At 30.2% G+C, this 23,651-nt stretch overlaps 1 protein-coding gene and 2 long non-coding RNA genes across 4 annotated transcripts; 2 read left to right on the top strand and 1 right to left on the bottom strand.

Moving 5' to 3' along the window:
• The first annotated feature begins 981 nt into the window (after positions 1 to 981).
• On the top strand, positions 982 to 5,209 carry LOC126659974 (uncharacterized). 2 transcript variants are annotated; one of them, XR_007635163.2, is made up of 3 exons: positions 982 to 1,429; positions 1,509 to 1,608; positions 5,005 to 5,209. It is a non-coding gene; the product is annotated as an uncharacterized LOC126659974 (long non-coding RNA). The 2 variants fall into 2 exon arrangements; XR_007635161.2 differs by lacking the exon at positions 5,005 to 5,209 and adding an exon at positions 2,682 to 3,210.
• Positions 5,210 to 12,033: 6,824 nt separating this feature from the next.
• LOC126659975 (uncharacterized) lies at positions 12,034 to 13,849 on the bottom strand. The gene is made up of 3 exons (XR_007635165.2): positions 13,713 to 13,849; positions 13,555 to 13,643; positions 12,034 to 12,546 (listed from the first exon to the last, which is right to left on the bottom strand). It is a non-coding gene; the product is annotated as an uncharacterized LOC126659975 (long non-coding RNA).
• Positions 13,850 to 16,030: 2,181 nt separating this feature from the next.
• On the top strand, positions 16,031 to 17,035 carry LOC126661341 (basic blue protein-like). Its single transcript, XM_050355169.2, has 2 exons — positions 16,031 to 16,330; positions 16,672 to 17,035. Exons 1-2 carry the CDS (start codon positions 16,159 to 16,161, stop codon positions 16,887 to 16,889), a joined length of 390 nt encoding a protein of 129 aa, XP_050211126.1. The 5' UTR covers positions 16,031 to 16,158; the 3' UTR covers positions 16,890 to 17,035.
• The last annotated feature ends 6,616 nt before the right edge of the window (positions 17,036 to 23,651 follow it).

The following is a 23,651-nucleotide window of genomic DNA, read 5'->3' as shown; positions in this document are numbered from 1 at the left end:
ACAATATACAATCCATAATCAAGCAACACCAGTTCCCACTTTAAAAAACATAAATCGGATCACAAAATAAATGACTTAGTTAAAAAACAATAAACCAAGTTAAACTCAAACATGAACCATCAACTAAGCACCTTAGATCATATTCATGCCTTGACATACAATATGAGTTCAAAAAAAATCCTAAGTCACCACAACACATCGAATCCGAAAACATGGCATATTAGCGTAAAACCAACTAATTTCGCAAACTAAGCCAATATGAACCAACCCAACATGAATCAACATTACAATTCCTCATAGATCATTAGTACATCTCATATAAACATAAAATATCATTTTAGTTCAAGTCTTATCTCATGCCAAAAACACCAATTTAAACAATAGCGCAATTTTGCTAGAAATTGCCTAAACATGCCAAAACATAAGCCTAAGGTTCCAAACATGTAACAACTGATTATAAACAATATGTAATAACCTAAATTTTTGAGGTATTACGTGTAGTGCCACGAGGCATAATCGTAAACATTAAGAACGAGAAAATCAGATTAGGATTGGATAATAAGGACTTAGACCGAAGAGGGTCTATTGGAATTATCATAAAATAATAATTTTAACTGGAAAATAAATATGCGATGAATTGGATTTGAACGGAATTAGAAAGAAAGGAAGTAGAATAAAAATAAAATACGTTGGAAAGCCCGAGCTAATAATATTCACGCTAAGGTCCGTGAAATATTATTAATAAACGATCGTCAAGTTTCGTAAGTATATGAAAGCGTCTTAGAAGATAGTTTGACGATTAGTTAAGAATAAGGGTTAAAGGGCAAATTAGCCACTTTAAGGACTAAAGTGGACTTTTAACCACAAACTTCCGGAAGAAGTTGTGTTTTACTCTATTTTCTCAATATAAGAAAATAATATCGATAAAGTTGTTATCGATAGTCATTAAAATGAAAAATTTGACGAAAAAGTGAGAAAAAGTGCAAGTTAGCTCAAAATGGAAACTTGAGCGTTTTTGGCCAAAATTGCCAAAATACATTATTGGAAAGTGATATTTTAAGGTATGAGACTAATGTTATTTATTTGGAAAATAAATAATACGGAATTTATCGAGAATCGAATGATTAAAGGATTAGTGGACTAAATTGGACGAAAGAAAAGTTATGGATTAAGAAATGAGGAGGTGGCAACTTTAAGGGCTTAAGTAAACTTTAGCCAACAACTTATAGGCTAAGTCAAGGAATTAATGTCCCATGTTCAGCTCATTCTCTCAAAATTAAAAAGAAATAGAAAGAAAGAAAAAGATGGAGAAGATGAGAGAAAGGGGAAAATGGAGCATTCAACTTCAAATCGAGCTACGGAGCTCGTTTCTCGACCAAATTTGATGATTTCGGTGGCTATGGATTCGGGATTCAAGCCTTTACTCAAGGTAAGCATCAATTCACGATTTTTATGGCTAATTTTGGACGAATTTTGATGAATTGTGGGCTGTTATTTTCGGCAATTAGGAGATCATGGTGTATGATGATTAGGAGCTATGATTATGGAATTTTGATGGTTGTTCATGGAGGAATTCATTCAGCCAAAGGATTATACCATCAAACAAAGGTATAAATTCATAATTTTAGACTTTTGGTAATGAATTGATTGAATTGAGTGGAGTTTTGGTTAAGTTTAAAGTTGGATTTTCTGGTTTGGTGTTGAATTGATGCTGTCTACAACTAGAATTTTTCGAAACATTTAGAAATGTTTGTTTGAGCTGGAATTTTTATATGTTCTGAGTATATGAGTTAAGTTGGTGTATAAAAAATTTCAGAATTTTTCATAATTTAGATATTGAGATAAAAATTAAATAGCACCTAGTGCTCTGTTTGTAAATTGTGTAAGGCTGCTGCTGTAAGTTAATTATTTGAGGACCTTAAACACATTAGTTTGGCCTAATTTTTGGTATGCACTTAGAAATATATGTTATATAAGTGCCATAAAATTTTCAGAGAAAATATGGCCATTTGATAGGTTAATTGAATAAATCTTTGACTATAGTCGGTGTAGGCAGCCGTGCTATGCACAACGATGGTTATGCCGATACGTATATTTGTATAGACAAGTAGAAAATGGTTTGAAATGAATTGAATAATTTGTTAAGAGATGGCTTGATCGAGGTGTCTGAATTATGTTAAGGTTAATTCGGTATCAATAGGTTAGTCTTGTTGTGTATTAAGTTCCGAATTGAATTGACGTTTTGCATAAAACGTCTTGCAAACAGCGATATTGCAAAGGCAATATCTCGGGCTGTATGATTCCAAACTAAGTTCCGTTTGCTGGTACGGAAACTTTGGGATGTTAACTACAATTGTCTAGTTTTAATATTTCTCTAATTCTGCCTCTAAGATGGTCATCTGAGGCAAAACATTTTTGTGTGCAGTCTGAACTGTTATTCTGGACAGCTTGAGGTTTTAACTTCGAAGCTTGTTTTCGACACCTTCGGGTGCATTTCATGGTCCGAGACCTAAACAAAAGTTGTAGGCGACGTTCTAAACTATAAGAATGTCACTTTTGTTTAGAGGTCGGATTATTTTAGATAAGCGTTTTGATAGCCAAAGTGAGCTACAAAACAGCCTTTAAATAGAAAATTGGAGATGAGAATTGTTATTTATTGCGCTATTATCGTAATTGCGTAGATTCGACGAAGCGACTATCGATAAGGCTCGAGGCGAATGGATCGAGATATCGTCGTGCTTATTTAAAGAATTTGGATAGCAAGTGGTGAGTACACTTTAAATTACTCGCTAATATTCATAAAGCTACGTATTTTAATACGAAAAGCTATATGAATATTTATATATCTGAAAAGTTTGTTTTTAAATTGTATGCGTATGTATGTTTTGAAAATGATGTTTTATCGTAATGTATTAATTTGATAATAACATAAATGTTAAGGTACCGGGGATGGGTAAAGTAAAATAACGTAAATTGAACCAAATACAAATAAGAAAAGTACAGTACATTCCTATATGTACTAATAAATCGAATATCGAATAATATACAAGTATCAGATCAAATATGAATAAAGAAATATAGTACATTCCGATAGGGTTTTTGACGGATTTGTGCCTCATAAACTTAAAAAATTCCAATTTAATGCCTCTTTTAAAAATAATTCCGGTTTAGTGCCTGTGTCCCACCAATCCGCGATCTTGAATCGCGGATTGCGTGGCAATCCGCGATTCAAGATCGCGGATTGCACTTAATTACTCCAGAGAGTAATTAAGATGCATTAATATGCATTTTGACATTCCTGCATGTTATGGGGATCCCAATCATTACTCCAATGAATGGGATCCCCTATTATGGCAAATATATTAATTATTTTATATATCAAATTAGTCTTAATCAAACCATATGAATTAGGGTATATACCAAATTAACATTAGTAGCAATTATTATATACGTGCATCATTAATTTTATGTTATTATTTTATTTATTAGTCTATTTTTTTTATTATTAATATATAAAATACTATATTACTGTATTTCCAAGTTACATGTTTAAAATATATAAAATACATTTTATTATTAATATATAAAATACTATAAACTATTAATATGTTTACAATAAAAACCATAAACACTATGTTAACAAGTTACATATTATTTGGCAAAAAAAAACAAGTTACAAATTATATTTAGAAAGAAAAAATATTATCCATAATGTATAAATTAGTAAAATTTACAAATTAATAACTAAGATATAATATAATAATCTTAATAATATATTTTGGCCATAATTGGGAATCCCATTCATTGGAGTAATGATTAGAATCCCCATAATAATTCCTTGCGTGGGAAAGGTCAAAGGCAATTGCCTTTAATGTGTATTAATGCATCTTAATTACTCTTTGAAGTAATTAAGTGCAATCCGCGATTTTGAATCGCGGATTGCCACGCAATCCGCGATTCAAAATCGCGGATTGGTGGGACACAGGCACTAAATCGGAATTATTTTAAAAAGAGGCATTAAATTGGAATTTTTTAAATTTTGAAGGCACAAATTCGTCAAAAACCCCATTCCGATATGTACTATCAAACATAATAAATACCCATACATGCGTGTGTTATAGATGTATGCTTGTAGATTGTAATGTGCATGCCATGGTCCATAAAGGATCAATATAACAAAACGAAAAAATACAAAAACGTGAAATGAGAATTGTACTACGGTACACAAATAATAAGAACTGAGATACAAGGTTGAATTCGGTAGAATTATCCCGGGACCTGTATCTCATCCATTCTCGATGATAATCCTCGGAACTCATACGAAATAAAAAGTAAGTGTGATACATCGAGAATCAATACGAAACAAGATCGAGACACTATGTGAACAAACACTTCTATTAAATGTCAATAGAAATCATATGAATCGACAATTAAGTTCAAAAGACCTGCAGGGTGCAGAGTCCGAATGTAGACACGAAGGTAACTCGGTTGAACTATCTCGAGACCCGTGTCTAAGGAGTAACTCGGTTGAATTATCTCGGGACTCCTATCGATCGTTTGGGATTGAGAAATGGTACAAGTAACTCGGTTGAATTATCTCGGGACTGTACCATATGGTTGAAGGTAACTCGGTTGAACTATCTCGGGACCCAACCATAAGGATCAAGTCACAAGAGACTTGCCAACGATTTAATTCGACTTAGAATCATGATGATATAAACTAAGATTAAGATTCTGTTGAAAACTAATGCAACAAAACGAGAAAGAAAAATATCAATACCATAATAAGAAATCAAAGATGTCAGATACGTATAAACTATAAGTTTATGAAATAAATAAAGATTTATGAAGGAAAGTAAATAGAGTATGCAATATGATTTCAAAAGAGTATTTTCTATATATAAAATGGGTTTTCAAATGTTTTAACCCTTTATGTGATATTGCGTGTAATTTGGTGAACTCACTCAGTTTTATACTGACCCCGTTGCTCCTCCCATTTTTCAGGGATGGCATGATATGATTTGAAGAGTTAAGCTTCCGAAGTTTTAATTCTCGGAAGTCATTTGTATAAGAAGAAAAAGAAGGTTTTCATTCTAGCAGTCCGCAGTAGTCTAGATATTTTAACTAGAATTTTGTATAACGCGTTTTTAACTCTGATATTATTTGTAAATGGGGTCACATGTATTTTAATATATGAAATATGTTTTGATTTGCGAAAAATTTACACAGATTTTTAGGCTTGCTACGGGATTTGGAGCTACCACTCCCATTCCCTAGCGCCGGTCGCGGCTCATAAATTTGGGTCGTGACACAATAAAAATATCATTTTATTCATACTAGAACAGTAGGTACATCATCTCAAAATAATAAATCGATAACAATGCTCATAACCCATGAAGTCACTATTCTACGTAAAATCGCATAATACAAATTATTACATGAAAAGTGTTTGGTAAATTCCAATAGTTAAGATCAGTAACCCAACATATATATTCAGTTACTATCAAGTCAAATCAAATCCAACATAAACGCAAAACAACAATTCAAATCGAATTCATAAAATGCTAGAATTAACCCTAACATTGATTTATCAATGCCCAACAGTTTCCAATTCATGTAGCATCAAAATATACATGTCCTTAACATCATTGTATTCATACCAAATCAGATTATATATCACAACCCATCATTCATATGGTTTCAATCAATAAGATCCTAAATCATGCGATTTTACACAACAATCATACAACAACGAAACCATAAATTGAAAGGAGAGAACCCATTACCTAAATATGACAAATGAGATACTAATAGAGGTATTGAACCAAGGTATGAATGGACCAAATTCAATTGATTCACCAAACCACCAACGAAAAAGATGCTTCCACAAATCACATAAATTTCGTAACTAGAAGATTAAATCACGTTGTAATTGATAGGAATCACACATAGACATTATAGAATGATGAAATAGAGTATTTGCAATGTATAAGATCGTTTTTAAAGTTTAGGAGTTGAAACAAGGCGGAGTAGGTCGAGTTAGGGGTCTATTTATAGACTTCGCAAAACCTAAGAGCACCAGCGTCGCGCCCGCGACATCCAAAACCGATCTTGACCAACCAGATTTTAGCAAATCCTCTTAGGAACAACATATCCGAACGGCGGCCCGATCCGACGGTGCAATTGGAAGATATAGACGTTTTACTAAAGCATGACAGATTTAAAAAATGCACAAACACATCTACTATAATTAACCGGAAATGAAATGAATCAAATCAACATCGAATACCCGCACGAGACATGTGAAACATACAATATACAAAATAAGGCTCAATCAAGGTGTCACAATTCAGAGACCAATTTGAACTAATCCTAAATCAAGTCAAAAACAAGATCTACCATCAAAACAAGGTCTAATAATACCAATTCAAAATTTTTGGAAACCAACTCACCAAAGTTTACTCAAAACACATCGGAAAAAAATCATCATAACAAGCCGGAAAAAATACAGGGTATTACATACTCCCCAACTTAAAACAATATCGTCCTCGATTTTAACAGAAAGCATAACAAGCATAAGAGAACAAAATAGATCGCACATAATAACTAAAAAATAAACACGCAAGTAATAATCCAAACGTATCACAAGGAAGGAAAGTATATCTCCGCATAACGAGCTCTGTCTTCCAAGTGCACTGCTCAACCGAGTGACCAACCCAACTGAAACCACATGAATACCTTGAAATTTCAACTGATAAATATCCTGCATCTCTTGCCACTTACTTAACAACTTAACACCAAGTATCCCATATTAAAATATTTAAATAAATCTGATATAAGAAACAAACGATCTAGTCTAATATATCAACTAGATATGACTCTCCACAAGACAAACAACCTTAACGAATTAAGAATCACAAGATCGCTAAAAAACACTCAAAGAGTACAACAATTTAACTCATGATAAAAAAATTCCAAATTGTTAAACAACAAAATCATCCAGAAAGACTCTTCCAATCTTTCAAAAGTATAAAACCCGCAACTACATAAGGTAATCGAACATTGACCACATCCTACTTATATTACATAAACTTAATATCATGTCGCACACAAAAAAGGTTCAACAACAAATCAAAACAATATCCAAACATTTCATAATAATATTATCAATTAACAAAATCGACCAATCAACCCTTACTGACGTAACTTATTAGTCGCGATCCTCGATCCTCGAATCAACTAACTCATATATCTAAACCAAACTTAAATTCCCAAAATCATTTCACCAAATATAACTATAACCTTGCAAACAAGAGATCACCTATATCAAATTCATTAGTAATCGGGTCATTGGTTCTGCTCAAGTCAAATTTATGGGAAAACAAAATATCCAAAGCACAAAATATTATATTATATTATATTTTCCACTTCTCTTTTAAAGACTCAACGTCTTACACCTTCTTTTGTATTCAAAATCGAAATACTTTTACAGTTGAAAAACCGTCGGTTTTGTAAACTCTTGAATTTTTTTAAATTACTCGCATTTTGAATCCGCAAATTTTATTTACTTTTAATTTTTGTAAATTTATGAAACCGTTCAACTGACAAAATTCATGTTATCTTTAAAGCAAACTTGCTGAAATAAATTTATCCCTTTTTCGAAAATACACAAACCGTGGAAAAATCCTTCGTATTGAAATACACATTGATGTTTCAAACATCCAAAATCTAAATCGTTTCTAAATTTTCCTCTTAAACAAAAATACAATTTAAAGAAATCGTTCAACCGAAAAATTTATTTCTTTTTAAATCCAATTTGACAAAAATTCTTTCTTTCCTCAAAGGATAAAATTAGCAATGTAATTCTCCTTTTTTATGAAAATATCTTTATATCAATATATCAAAAATAATTGGACAATTTCAAATCTGAAAACAAAATGTCTCTTTTAAAAATACAGTGTATAAAACACACATGAGCATAACCAATATTCTTAATCCACAAATCCTTAAATCACAAATCGGAAATTATCACGAAAACTTCCTAATCCAAAAATAACTATACACCGCACTTGGCACAACTATATATCGAGCGCAACTTCAAATTTATTCTTACTTTCTATAAAACATAAGATTCTAACAATACAGTTTCAAAATCATTTGAAATCCAACAACTTAATAAATAAATTTACCACAATGTGACTCACAATCTCGTTTCAAAACATCTTTCTCAAAACACTTTATCGATAAAATCCATTTCACATATTTGTGCGCCGGGGTGATGACACCTCTCATCCCCAAAGAGTTGCATCAAACCATAATCATTTCTATGCACGTGATGCATGTACTATTATGCATGTATCAGTTATTGATTTATCTTTTATTTAGTGAACATACTTAGTGATCAATGCAATCCTATTCGTGACATTCAAAATGCATGTTCATGATATATTTAGGCACAATTACGTGTTGAAAATATTTCAAATATTTTAACAAATCAACCTTTATAATCCATTTTTTTATTTCTAAATTATATCACTTTTATTTCTAAATTACATCACTTTTATTTTATTCCGATTTTGTTATCGATTTTTTTACATATATCAATAATATGGTTATTTTTACAGTTGTTTCAGAAATTATTTTCTAAATGTTTTAATTAAGATTACCAATTTGATGGATTTTTCTATGGTTATTTTCTTTTAATCTATTTAATCTATTTTGATATTGGATGGAGATTAATTACTAAATTTCATCCAGTAATGATAAATGGATAAAATTAATAATATTTCTTATAAATATAGTAACCGTAGACCTAGATTTGATGGTAAAATTATTTTATTTTATTTTTGAACTACAGTTGGCATTTTCAATTGTGGCATAAACATTGAAATTTCAGGCATAGATAAAAAAATGGCGTTTGATAAATATTTTTGTTTCATCTTTAATGAAAATCATTAGGAAATATAAATGCAAAACTTCACCCTTTATTTTTGAAGTGACAATTATTTTAAGCTTATTTTTTTGTTTTAATTTATACACTATAAATATATTTTGAGTGATCTATTTGGTGGCTAAAATATTCTTTATAAATGACTAATTAGCAGTATTAGCATTTAATCTTGGAATAACTCATTTACAGGTCCTTAAACTATACATGTTTTGTTCATCCACTCCTCAAATTATTTTTTATCTTTATATGGTCCTTCAATTTATCTGAGAATCATTTTCGAGTTCTTAATTGACAAAAACGACGCCGTTTAGGGTAACAAATTGAATTTTCGAATATAACAATACAACGCCATTTTTATCGTTCAAGGATTTGAAAATGATTTTTTACTAAGTGAGGGATCAGATAAGAACAAAAAATAGTTTAAAGACCGGATGGAAAATAGTTTAGAGACCTGAAAAGGATTTCTCCTTTAATCTTTAAATGGTAATTCACTCATTGTTGATGTAAAATCGCTCTTGTGTATACAGTTACAACTTTATGTTTCACTAAGTGAAATGTAGAGTAAGAACAAAGGTTTCAACCATGTCCGGATGGAATCTGACTGTCAAGAGCTGGTCATTGCTTTGATGCATCCTAAAAGGGATCTCTCTTATTTCTCTAACACTGTCTCGGATTGTATTTCTTTGTTAAGTACAATGGATTTAATTTCCTTTGCTTTTGTAAAACGCTCAGCGAATTCCGCCGCCCATTGTTTAGCAAAGGCGGTCAATTCTATGTATGTGTGTAGGGAGTGAACTTGTCCTCTCCTGTTCCTTGTACCAGTTCTTCTATTTGATTCTTAATAAAGAGGAGCTGTTATTATCAAAAACAAAAAGTGAAGTGTAGGCTATGATAAAAAAAGAAGAGCAAACTAATTTAAGAAAAAAAAAGTTTTAAACAGGAAGCATTGCAATATATTTTCGATAATATTTACTTAATGAACTTTCTAAATTAAACTATAAATTCTAATTAGGCTTAATGTACAGTTTAACTCATAAATTATACCACTTTACTTTTTGAGCTCAGTAAACATTTTTTCATTTTCTATTGAATATATTAAACTTTCAATTTTATTTTATTTAATCCCTCGACTTTGAATTTGTTTGCCGATCTGAGCCTTTTTTGTCCAACGTGGTAAAACCTGTGCATTCAAATGTTTAGTAGCGCGTGAAGTATAACTAAAATGCATAATTTAACTCTTAAACTATGCTATTTTATTTTATATAACCTTTGAGTTATTATTTTCCTATTGTACATTTAAACTTTTAATTTTTTTTTATCCATTTAACCTCCTCAAAAATAAAATTATTTAATTTTCAACCATATTATGTTTAGAATGAATGCATATAAGTATGTAAAATGAATTTATGTACGATGTCATATAAGTTTTTTTAAAAATATTTATTTTAAATTTTGATTATATTCTCATAAATTGTTAGCGACGATAAAAATTAAACATAAAATAGAAAGAATAAATGAAAAATTTATAAAGTTAATCAAGTAAAAAAATAAGGCTTGTAAGGTATGTTTTTTTTGCGATTGCCAACACCTTGCATTTTCTTATACCGAGCATGGCCACACACCTTACACTCGGTAAGATGAATATCTTCATTCCAAAATAACATGCACCCCTTATTACAGCAATCAATGACCTCTACGGGTAAACCTAAATTTCTAACTAACTTCTTCGTGCTATAAAAGCTGTCAGTCATTGTGTTATCTTGGGGTAAAATTTCAGCCAAAAACTTACAGAATTCATCATATAACCTTTCTGAAAAATGAAACTCCGCTTTTAAATTCATCAATCTCGCAACAGCGGATAATTGAGAATGTCCTCCCGGATTTCCTTCCCACAACTCTTGCTCAGATGCTTGAAGCATGTCATACAAACGTTGGGCTTCCAAATTCGGGTCCTCTTCCACTACATTGGGAACTTGAGGAGGACCAATGACATCTTGCATCATTGATCGAAAGAAATCACCATGATTATTTGTTTCATTTTCATGGAATTCATGTTCTAAGTCTATGATGGGAGTAGGCTGGGTTACATTGGCTACAAAAGTTTCTCCATGACTATACCAACAATTGTAGTTTTTCATGAACCCATACTTTGCAAGATGACATTTCACTGTAACCTCCTCAAGGTAACCCTTGTTTCTGCATTTTTTATGATCACACGGACATCTTATCTTCTCACCATTCATGCAATCGGGATGCATTTTTGCAAACGCAACAAACTCCTCCACCCCTTGTATAAACCGTGGATGCAAATATCCACCATCATATCTAACATACATCCATTCTCGATTCATGTTTTTAATATTTAAATATATCTGCCAACATAAGTATTATAAATGTTACTATGTAAATTATTCATTTCAGCTAAGTTAGCAGAACATAACCTGATCAGTCATTATGGTAATAAGTGTGATGAATAATTATGAAGAAAAACAGAACTTCACAGCAATAATTATGAATAAGTGTGTTAATTAGGCCTCCGGTGAATCAAGAAAAACAGAATTTCACAAATAGAATCCAACTATAGAAAATAACACATAACTTTCCAATTGCAGAATTACATCGCTGGCGTGCCACTTATCTATTACTATAACAGCAATTATCACACTTGTGTACAGAAAATATAAAATTGAATTGAAAGTTTGATTGGCAAATAAGAATTTTTTAATGACATTACATCATCTTCTCATTTATGGCTATGATATTAAGGGCTCAAATCATGGCATTAATCCAAACAAAGCCATATTGGCCCACCCAGTAACCATGTAAAGAAAAATACACCAACTAGCCTTAAAGAAAAATCAAGAAATCACAACACCCTGTCTCATTTTCTTTTCTTTATTTTCAAGAAAACAAAGTTAACTGAAGAACTTTTTACCCAAGGAAATGTAGCTTGATGATAAAGTGAAGTGATTTAACTTCCTGTTTGGTTTTTTGAAAAAGAAAAATGTAGTTTGAAATCTGATTATGGTTTTGCTTCTTTTTTTTCAATATCGTTTTATTGACAGGGGTTATTATTCTAGTTAAGAAATCTTTACTTTGAAGAGTAATTAACTGATTAACTATCAAAAATAAAAAGTAAAAGAGTTAATATGAACAATCTTGAATGTCTGGTTATTAGATAAACAATGTTGACCGCTTTTAGTGTTTTGTATCTTGAAAGATGAGACAAAGAAAATAGCAAGAAGAAACTACAAATTGGACATAATAATACAATCTTGAATTGTCATTTAATGCACTCACATTTGAAATTGTGGCTAATAACAGATGCTCAAAAACGCTTGTAAAGTATAATGTCGTTTCCATAAATTTACATAAAAAAGAACACAACATGCTCATTACTAACCTCTGTTTCTGAATAGAACTGATGGCAGGAAGGAAACGACTTCGGCAGAGACTGTAGGAAAGAGCAGAAGATGAACGACAACTGCAGCAGGGAAGACAAACGCGGCAGGAGAAAAATACAGCAGCAGCTTCGATGAGTGAACGACACGACAATGCCTTTGGAATCTCTATATCTTTTAAAAAAGTAACTTAAACTGAAAGTATGAAAAATTAAAATTTAAAATGTTAGAGCACAATCAAATCAACTATTTAAACTAAAAAAATAAGATAGTGAAATTAACTAAATACTGATTAAAAAAAAGCTTGAACATCCTAAACTACAACCAATTAAATCTTTGTTACATATTAACAATGGAGAGTGGCAACAAACATTTATTTATTTCTAGTCTCTAACTCTACATAAGGACAAACTGGTCGAACAACACATAAATATGCAGACACTTTATATCATACTTCATCAAATTACAAACTGGTAATTAGCAATTAATTTACTTGCAGCAAAAGAAGATGGGAACAAATGAAAAATGGGAACAAATGAAAAATGGAATCTGAACAAATGAAGATCCACTTGCAGCAAAAGAAAATGGGAACAAATGAAAAATGGAATCTGAACAAATGAAGATCCACTTGCAGCAAAAGAAAATGGGAACAAATGAAAAATGGAATTTGAACGAATGATGGAAAGGCAGTAGCATTTAATTCAATTGATTTTACTCTACAAACAAAACAAAATCTCAACACCACCCTCAGTTTCCCAATAATGCCACTACTATCCAATATGCCGAATTAAAGATGCAGAATTAAAGGAAAAAAATTAGCTAAAAGCAGCTCATAGATAATAAATTCATCCGGCACCTCAACTACAATAATATTACTATTTAAAAAGTTACGGCAAAATCAAATTAGAGAAACTTAAACTAAGAGTAATTTTACATACATCACTGGAAGTTAAGGCAAATTAATTAGGTAAACTTCAACTAAAACTAATTTTGCATACAATATTGAAAGGTAGGGAAAAATCAATTAGGTAAATTCAAACTCAGACTAATTTCGCATACAATATTAGAAGTTAGGGCAAAATCAATTAGGTAAACTTAGACTGAAAATAATTTTGCATAGAATATTGAAAGTTATGGCAAAATCAATTAGCCAAAATTATACTGAAAATGTTAGGCAAAATCGAATCAATTAGGTAAACTTACATTAAAGGTTTGATAGCAATGTTGTATTGCTTGACAATAGTAAACAAGAAACACTTCTGCATAAACGAGAAAGCTCCATGGCTGCGTTGCTGCAGTAGGAGAATGATTAAAAAATTAAAATGTGATTTGAAAGGGAAGAGAGAGGAGTCGGGGATTACCTTCAACCTGAGATTTACTGTTGCCGTTAAAATTTCTGATCAAGCCATATAATACAGAAACCCTAAAAGCAAAAAAGAGAAGAGAGTGACGATAGATAAGAAATAATTTTATTAACTTTTTTTTAATAACCTAAATGAAATAATTGTCACTTAATTTTTGACGGAGAGTTTGAATCGTCACAATTCCATCACAAATATGTGAAGGAATTGTGACGGATGACCATTTTTTATAATTTGTGACGGATTAGTCCGTCACAAATATTTGTGACGGACACATCCGTCACAAAACTGTTGTAAAAAATAAAGTTGTGACGGAAATTAAATCCGTCACTATTATCCATCACAACTCCGTCAGTTTTCCGTCACAAAAATCAGCACAAAAGAAAGATGACTAATTTTTTTTTACCATCATAAAAAACGTCACAAATTTAAGATTCGGTCACAATTACGTCACAATTCCGTCACAAATAGTGACAGATTTATTCCGTAACAAAAATCCGTCACAATTTCCAGATTTTTTTGTAGTTTTCTTTAGCGATATTAATAAACTACATAAATTACTATATTTTGATGATATTAAATGAAAACCTAAATGCTTAAAAAAATCATAAATTTTCGTGTGTCGCAAATTTAACACGAACTTCTAGTTTTAAAAGTTTTAAGATACCAACTTTTGGTTTTTTGCAATTTTAAACCATTTCAAATCAATCCTGAATTATTCAAGTGTGTGTTAAAATTGTAAAACACACTTAAGTTTTTGATTTTTAAAACAATTAAGGATTAAATGAATTTTTAAATAATATATAAAGACGCCGCTCTTTATTTTAAATATGAGAGACATATTTATATATTTTTTAAAATTAATATATATTGTGTGAGAGAGGTTGGTCATATAGGTCGAAATAGTATAATTTGGGAGTTAACTAGAATAAAGTCTAATTTTTTTGTCCACGTCAGTGCACATCTCATTCATGAACGGTTTAAGATGTTAAATAGAACAAAATTAAAAATTAAGGGATCAATAGAAAACAAAAAACTGTTTATAGGACTCAAGAAATAAAATGATATAGTTTAGAATCAACTATGTACCAAGTCATTTTAATTAATTTCAATTTTTTTTCAATTGATATTATGCACACTTGATCATATTTATTTAATTATAGGCCAAATGACTATCAAATTTTTCATAAATTTTTTACAAAAGTCTAAACATTTCAATTTTATTCAATTTATCATTAAAAACGCACAATTTCGTTTCAATTATGTCCAACTAGAAATTTTGCTTATGTGGCGTTGATGTGTAGCATTGCCACATCAGCTCCACGTAAACGCCACATCATCAAAATCGCGTAATTGGACATTATTGAAACGAAAATATGTATCTACGAATAAAATTTAAAAATTTGAACTTTTATGAAATTTTCTTCAGACTTTTTTAGTCATTTGGCCTTAATTATACTATATGCGTTGACAAACGAAACCCAACAGATGGTATAAAAAGAAAGAAAAATACTCTTCCCATTAATTTGGGAATAAAATTTTTCTACAACCTTGGTTGTAGGAATTATATGACACTTATTGATTGGCTCTTTTAATATATTTAATATATCTACAAAGTTACAGTTTTAGTTTCTATATTCTTATATTATTATTGAAAAATGAGCAGTAGTATAATTATTTATTTCCAATTGATAATCTTTTTCTATATTTTAGTTTTTTTTAGAAAGTGGTGTTGCATATAATTAAAAAATGAAATAAACAAAGATTATTAAATTAATTAATCAATTAAAAATAAGTTTTTATAAGTTCAGATACTAAAAATTTTTATTAATAATTTTTTTTAAAAAAATAATACATTGTTTTAAATAAATATACATTTCATCCATTTTTATTTTTTAAAATTATGGTAAGTTACACTTAAATAATTTTAGATAATTGTTAGATTAGTAAATTAAAATTCAGACTATATTATTAATTATTAATATGTGAGTTAATTTTTATTAATTTAATTGTTCATTTATGATAAAATGTTAATAAAAATTATAGTTTTAGGAGTATTATTTGAAAAAATAAAAAAATATAATTACTCTAAATAATTAAAATATAACTTGCAACAAAATATATGAACTAAAATTATAACTTTGTAAATATATTAAATGTATTGAAAGAGGTCAATCAACAAGTGTCATTATAGGAAAATTTTATTCTTAATTTGGTAACAGTAAACTAATTATATTCAACAATTAAGCAAAAAAACTAGGACATTACCAAAATTGCTTATATAGGTTAGGTGCCCTTTTAGGAATTTTAATTATTTCCCAATGCATATCAGCATAGAGATAATATATAAAGAGGGCAAAATTGATGATCAAGAGAGATATTATACTCAAGAAATAATAACATAATAAACAGAGAGACAGAAAAGAAAAATTAATTGTGTTTGAAAATGGTTTTTGCAAAAATAATTTTGTTACTGTGTGTTGTGTTAATTGGTAGTGTAATTGATGCTCATAGACCTCCTGCCACTTACATGGTTGGTGATGGCTTCGGCTGGAGTCTAACCATTGACATGCAATCCTGGGCCGATGGCAAGACATTTTATGCTGGTGATTTTCTTGGTAAGTAATCTCACTACGTTATGGTTTTTGTTCATATTCCAAACTTTTAAAATCATTAATTTTAATTTTTACTTTTTAATTTTTGATTTTTGATTTTCAGTTTTAATTGTATCGATCCATTTTGAAAAATTGAGATTTTTTTTTACTCTAAATTAGGTTAAAAAAACGTTCTTTATATTCGACGTATAATTTAAATAAGCTCTTGATATTTTAAAAAAGTGAAAAGTGACGTATTTTTTGACGATCAAGCCTTATTTTTTTAAGTAATTTATAATTGATGATATATTTAATTTATTAACTATTACCATAGCAAGTCTAACTGACTTTTTTTTCTGGTGTAGTGTTCAAGTATGATTATCAATTATACGATGTGGTGGTGGATGATAGAGAAGGATTTAATTCATGCACAGTTTCAGGCAATTCCACAACTTATGAGTCAGGAAATGATAAAATCCAACTTATTTTTGGGCAAAATTTATTTATTTGTAGTGACTCTGTGGATTGTCAAGCCGGAATGAAGCTGGAAATCAATGCAAAAGCGACACCACCACTACAGTAGTCTTCAGTATTCTTTAAGGTTTATTACTTCTAAATTCAGTATGTTAGGCATTTACTGAAAATGCAATAATATAATTATGTTTGTTTTTTTTATTAAATGGAGGTTATCTTTCAAGAATATTTAAGATTTTTTCCAAGCGTGGTCGAGTGTGAATATTTTGTTGTTGCTTGAAATTATAAATTTAATCGACTAGTCGAATTGATGGGATAAACCTACAAAAACATGAAAGAAAAAACTTAGAATTGAAAGAAATTATGTTAATGCATATTTTAGTGATACACTTAATAATTTTTAAATATTTAATTGTTTATATAAGAATTAATAATATAATTAGCAAGATACATATTTAATAATAATAGATTTAACTAGTATCTAGCACTGGAGTGAGATTTATACAGCCGAAAATATTGATTTATTGAAAGAATAAATATATTAGATGTAAATTTTTGTTTTTAATAATAGTTTTTTATAGCATATATTATTCATTACAATAGTTCTTTTGGGTGTTATTGCTTTCTTTCTTAATGTTTCTGAATCACTCTTGCATGAATCTTCAAAAAGTTCTAGGTTGTTCATGCTTTTAACAAGGTTCCATCTCTTATTAAGCCAAAACTAGCAATTATTTTAAATACTAATAAAAAATTAATAAAATGATTTGTGGACCTTTAAAATCCAGATTAGCTCATCCATGTGAATCTTTTTTGACTTGTATACTATAGACAATATCCTCTTTATTGTTGAAATGAATATTCAAATACTACTTTATATTACAAATTTATATTTTTATAAATTAAAATAGGCTAATAGGTTCAAAAACTATCCATTTTTTTAATAGCACCCTGATTTATAAAACTGTCAATTGCACTTATTCTATATTTTTAATTTTTAATAGCACCCTAAAATATCAAATTAAACTCTTTTTATTTGAATAAAATCTATACTTGTGGGTTTTTTAATCCGGTTTTTCATACTTATGGGTTTTTGTACCTTTTTCATAATTTCGACGGTTTTGATACTTTGTGCTAATATCAGGAGGTAAAATGATTCTTTGTTCAAAAATAAATATAACATTTATTGTATTGCTATTATCAGAGCAACAATGGATAATACACTACAAGGAATTCTGTATATGGCAACAAATATTTTTACAGCTAATTTTTTTTTTGCTGCTAAAAAACATTTTGCAGCATTAATTTTAAAAGTTGTTGCCATTAATTAAGTTATAGTAGCATTTTATTGCAAATTTTGTTACAAATTATTTAAGGCAACGTTTTATTAGCAGTAACATGACACAATTATTTTTTGTTATTATATGTTAATAGTAACAATTTTAGCACTATTAGCAGCAAAAATATTTGCTGCTAATTCTAGTATTTTTTGTAGTGATAATAGAATAAGAACTTTTATTTTAACAAATTTGCCTTCTTTTATTAAAGATAAAGAAATGGATTCAAATGAAATTAGGACAATTTTATCAAACTAAAAAACATTGCTCTCTCTCTCTCTCTCTCACACACAGAGAGTTATAATTTTTAAATAGCGCCACCCTGAAGTTTAATATGTCTATTTTTAAAGGTATTTCTATATAAGTATGAAAAATAATCCTACCTTTTATTTTAACGAAATTAGGATTCCATGCATGATCGTCTTAATTAAAATTTACTTTACCAAATCAAAAGGTAAAATATATTTTTTAACATTTTGCTAATGTAGTGACTTAAACTTTCAATCCTGTCGCTGCAACTAATTATTAATATTTGAAACTCTAGCAGTTGGAGTAGTCAATTTTAAAGTCTTTTAACTTTTAATTTTTGATTATCTGGACCATAAATTTTATTTTTATTATTTCTAGTCTCTGAATTTTGATTTTTTGCTTTTTCGAGTCTTCAAATGAATGCATGTCCATTCCGTTCGTTCGTTTACAATGTTGGGAGAGATAGAAACCGTACAAATTATAACACCATTTTATATCTTAACCCATCAACTTGTTTATGTTTAGTGATCCGTACTCGTTTGAGGTCCTGAAAAAGTAAAAAGTCGGGAGATCTGAAAAAGCAAAAAATCAAAATTTAAAGGCTATAAAAATTCGAAAGTGAAATTTAAGAATCAAATAATTAAAAAACAGAAAATTAAAGGACCTTCAAATGGACTAATCCAAAAACAAATTGCAATATGTAAATACGGACTAAAAAGAAAAGTGCAAGTTTAAACAGGAAATCACATAGTGGAACTTTAAACATGCCAACCGATCGAGCCTCAAGGAATCATTATACTATCAAAAGAAAGTTTGGCAAATTAACCAAAAAGTGAAACATTCATTAATGCAATACATGGCTTCTTTTTTAATTGGTTGACTTTTACTTAATGGTGAATAGCGATACAGAAAGTAAACTCGTCTAATACAAAAAATAACAAAATAAGATTAAATTATATGTAATTATTAAAAAAAATTAAATTATATATATTCATATCATTAAGAAGACATGTTTGTAACACTTCTTAAAATTTATCGTATTGTTGATTGACACGTAAATTCGTTTGGTCTATTTATAACACAATTTAAACATATCTTGTGTGTCAATTTATGTCATGTTTTTTTAGATAAATGGTAGGTATATTAGCACGCTCACAAAGCGAAAGCGGCAAAAAAGTCAGAGACAAACCTCTAGGCAAATAAAATTACATAAAGAAATCAATAGAGCGATAAACATCATTTTCCGAGTAAGGGAAACTCTGATTCCTAGTTCGATAGTATTCCACCGCCTTGCAAATGGTTAAGAAAACCAAGCTCTGAGCTTTCGAAGTTGTGTCATTAAAAACTCGATTGTTTCGTGCTTTCCATAGGTGCCAAACTCCGAAGAACCAAATAAGCTTCCATATAGGTCGATATCTACCCGTAGCTAAAGTCATCCATTGCATGAAGAATGAATCAAGAGAAAAAGGAGTCACCCAAATAACATTACTGTTAGATAACATAGAGTTCCAGAAGCTCCATGCAAACTTACAATGAAGCACAATGTGGATTGATGATTCCTCCATAGAACAAATAGAGCAAGAAATCTGTTCATGATTGAGAATACTTCTTCTCACCAAAGTTACATTTGAGGAGATTCAGTCCCGATCCATAAGCCAGACAAAGAATTGCAACCGAGGAGGTAGGAATTCCTTCCAAACTGCTGCTGCAAGGAACGTGAAACTGCTGTGAGAGCTGACCTGAGATGAGTGCAAAGCTGAAGTAAAAAGCTTCGCCATTGATGCCACTGTGAACTCTGTTGATTTCAGCCATAAAAACCCGTCAGCTTCATTTTGCAATCCATCCAGACGAGGAAGCAAATTCTGCAACTGAGATAGCTGCTCCTGCTCACCTACACGAAGACGTCTTGCCCATTCAAAATTACCAAAATGGTTCAGCTGCTGATCGAAAACAGTAACTACAAGGGCATGTTTATTTCTTGAAATCTTGAACAAGCTAGGAAAAATAGAGAACAATGGTTCGTTTAGCCAACGATCCAACCAAAAGCGAGTCCGAGTACCATCACCTAATGACATAGAAACTGAATTCAAAAAACAATCCCAAGCAACCTTATTTTTTACACAAACTTTATGAATGCCTTTCCACAAATGCGAGAAGTGGAGAGTATTCGCTGATTCAATTGCGAACCAATTATCAATCGACGAGCTAGAAGAGACCACCGCAAACCATAAGGAGTCTTTGTTACACGCCATCAATTTCCACAACCATTTCATCAACAAACAAATGTTTCTAGTTCGCAAAGGAGTTATATTAAGACCTCCTAACGAATACGGAGCGCAAACGTCAAGCCACCCGAGTATCAACTTTGCCATTCCATAAAAATCTTCGAATGATGCGTTCAAGAGAATCAGCAACAATACATGGAATTCTAAAAGAACCCAAGTAATAAACCGGCAAACTACAAAGAACGGACTTGATAAGAATTAGTCTACTTGCCGGAGAAAGAAGGTTACCTCTCCATGATGAAAGTTGAGATGAAAAATTAGCCACCACTGAATCCCAAGCTTTTATACCCAACATTCTATCAGAGAGAGGGAGTCCTAAATAAGTGATCGGAAGTTCCTCAATTTTGCACCCCAAGATTTCAGAAGCTCTAGCAAGAGAAGAAGAATCAACATTAATACCAATAATAGAGGACTTTTGGTAATTAATTTTAAGGCCCGAAATCAACTCAAAACATCTCAGAATGCAAAGAAGATTATCAATCATCTCTAAGTCATTAGGAACAAAAAGAAGGGTGTCGTCCGCAAATTGTAAAATGGAAACCGGCTCATCAAGACCATCAATATGAACACCCGATAAAAGACCCAAATTCACAGCTTTGGAGAATAATGCACGCAAACAATCCACAGCTAAAACGAACAACATTGGCGAGATAGGATCGCCTTGGCGAACACCTTTACCCATAAAGAAATTCTCTGTAGGGCTTCCATTCAAAAGAACAGAAAGTTGTGCTGAATCAAAGAAGGACAAAATCCATGAAATCCACTTTTGATCAAAGTTCATCCTGCGAAGCATATTCAGAATGAAATTCCAGGAGATAGAATTGAATGCTTAATTTATGTCATGTTTTGCTGGTGTTATTCAAATTCAATTTATCTAAATAACTACATGTCGTGTCATGATATGATTGATATTCGATTCATTTATAATAAATAAATTAAATGGATCCTGTTTGTATGATTCATATAATCGATTTAGATTAAAAAAATCATATAGATTAACATGTATTATAATGTGTTTAATTTTTTTGTTATATTTGTATTAATACGATTAATAAATGAGTCGTACTAACACGATTAATAAGTAACTCGTATTCTTCTCAATCATTAACATGGATCGACACGATACGAGTACAATCCATTAATCTATCTTTACACTCACAAGTAGTGAAATAAAAAACATTAAGACAGAAAGCGAAAGAAAGATGAATAAACCCGATAAAAATAATTATAAAAGGAGAAAAAAATAGCAAACGATATAAGAAAAAATAATAGATGGCTAGGGGAGGTCGCCCATCCGTCCCCTAGTTCTGTTCATGCTTTCACTCATCACCCACCTTTATGTTTCAGTTGAAAGATCAAGTCTCTGTGTATGTGACCAAGCTCTTCATACAAGGATCGCACCCGAAACCCTTACTCAAGAGATGTCAACTTCGTTTTCACCATTCGAATCAAATGTGTGGGTGATATATATTGATAAAACTCTTAATTTCATAATGTAAGAATACAAATCTATGGCTTTGAAATCTCGAAGGGTTTGTCAAGGAAAAATTTACAGAGCCCGTTTGACATGCTGGCCATCTCCAAACATTATCATACGGAGGTGGACAGAATGCCAAAATGGCTCTGCAACAAGGCCCTTGAAAAACCCTAAGAGAGAAGAAACGGAGAAATATGAGATTAATTTAGGCCAAAGCTTGAAGAAGTAGAGTTAGAAATGTAGACAAATTAATTAAAGTATTGGTGTGCTTTATGGCGACTAATTAATAAAAATGTTTGAGAAGAAATTAAGAGCAACTTTATGTAGAAAGAAGGTGCATGAGCGTGCATGGTTTGGTACGATGTCTATGTTCATATATGCTAATAGCTGTATGCAATGATCACTTCTTTTATGCATTTACATGGGCAGAATCAAGGATAGCAAAATAGTCGGTGAAATTTTACACTTTAACGGTCGCATGTTATTCAACTATTTTTTATAACAAACCATATTTTATATGGTTATTTTTAGAAAGAAAAAACAAACATTGGCCAAAGTGGCATTTTTTTGGTCCTAATTAAACAAAAATCATTCCACCACTCTAACATTTTAAGGTTGGTTCAATTAGTCTTATATACAGACAGTAAACAAATGACTGAAAAAACATCATAGGTTCAAATTCCATATCCCATAAAATGAGACTTCTAATCTATACTTCTATACTATATATAAAAGCACGGATGGGGGGACATACAAATTTACTGAATAATCCTTTTCAGTTTACTACTAAATAAAGATTTTATAGTCATTAACTAATTAATTATTTAATTAATCACTATTGTAATTAAAGTCCTAATTAGAATAGGTAGCTAAATTATCTCTAATTTAGCTTTTAGTGTGTAAAAAATAACTAAATTGTCGACAAATTAGTAGAATACCTATCTTTTAGTTTGATTGAACTACAAAATTAAAATACTGTATTTGGTCAATATATTATTATTTAAATTTTTATTTTATTATTTTTAAAGATATTATTAATAAAATTAAGTTAATTATTTAATTATGATTATTATAAAATCAAAACAAGAATAAATTCAGTATGGAAAAAAATTTGATAACCGAATATATTATATTTACTTTTATAAAAAAATTAACTAATTTAATATTAATTATAAATAAAAAAATTAATATAATTATAATAAATTTACTAATATATTCATTAACGAGTTATGTTACGAGTCACGTGCATAGCACGTAATACGAAACTAGTATTTATAAATGAGTTGTTAAAAGGTTCGTATGAAATTGGAGATTCATATGTTACTCTTATAATTTCATAAGTCTACCCTTGAAATTGTTGTTTTTTTAAAGAGGACTTGATCAAATTGTTTTTGATGTGGTGCTTTTAGGAATGGGAGGATAAAAATGAGTTTGTCGTTGACATGTTGGAGGTAAAATGATTTACTAGCACTTTCAAGAAGCTTTTTGACTTGCTGTGAAAGTGGAATGTTAACTGGATTGCATTT

This window comes from Mercurialis annua, linkage group LG8 (assembly GCF_937616625.2).
Source record: "Mercurialis annua linkage group LG8, ddMerAnnu1.2, whole genome shotgun sequence".
Taxonomy (NCBI): domain Eukaryota; kingdom Viridiplantae; phylum Streptophyta; class Magnoliopsida; order Malpighiales; family Euphorbiaceae; genus Mercurialis; species Mercurialis annua.
Note: the sequence above shows the minus strand (reverse complement) of the source record. Positions and strands in the feature narration are given on the sequence as shown.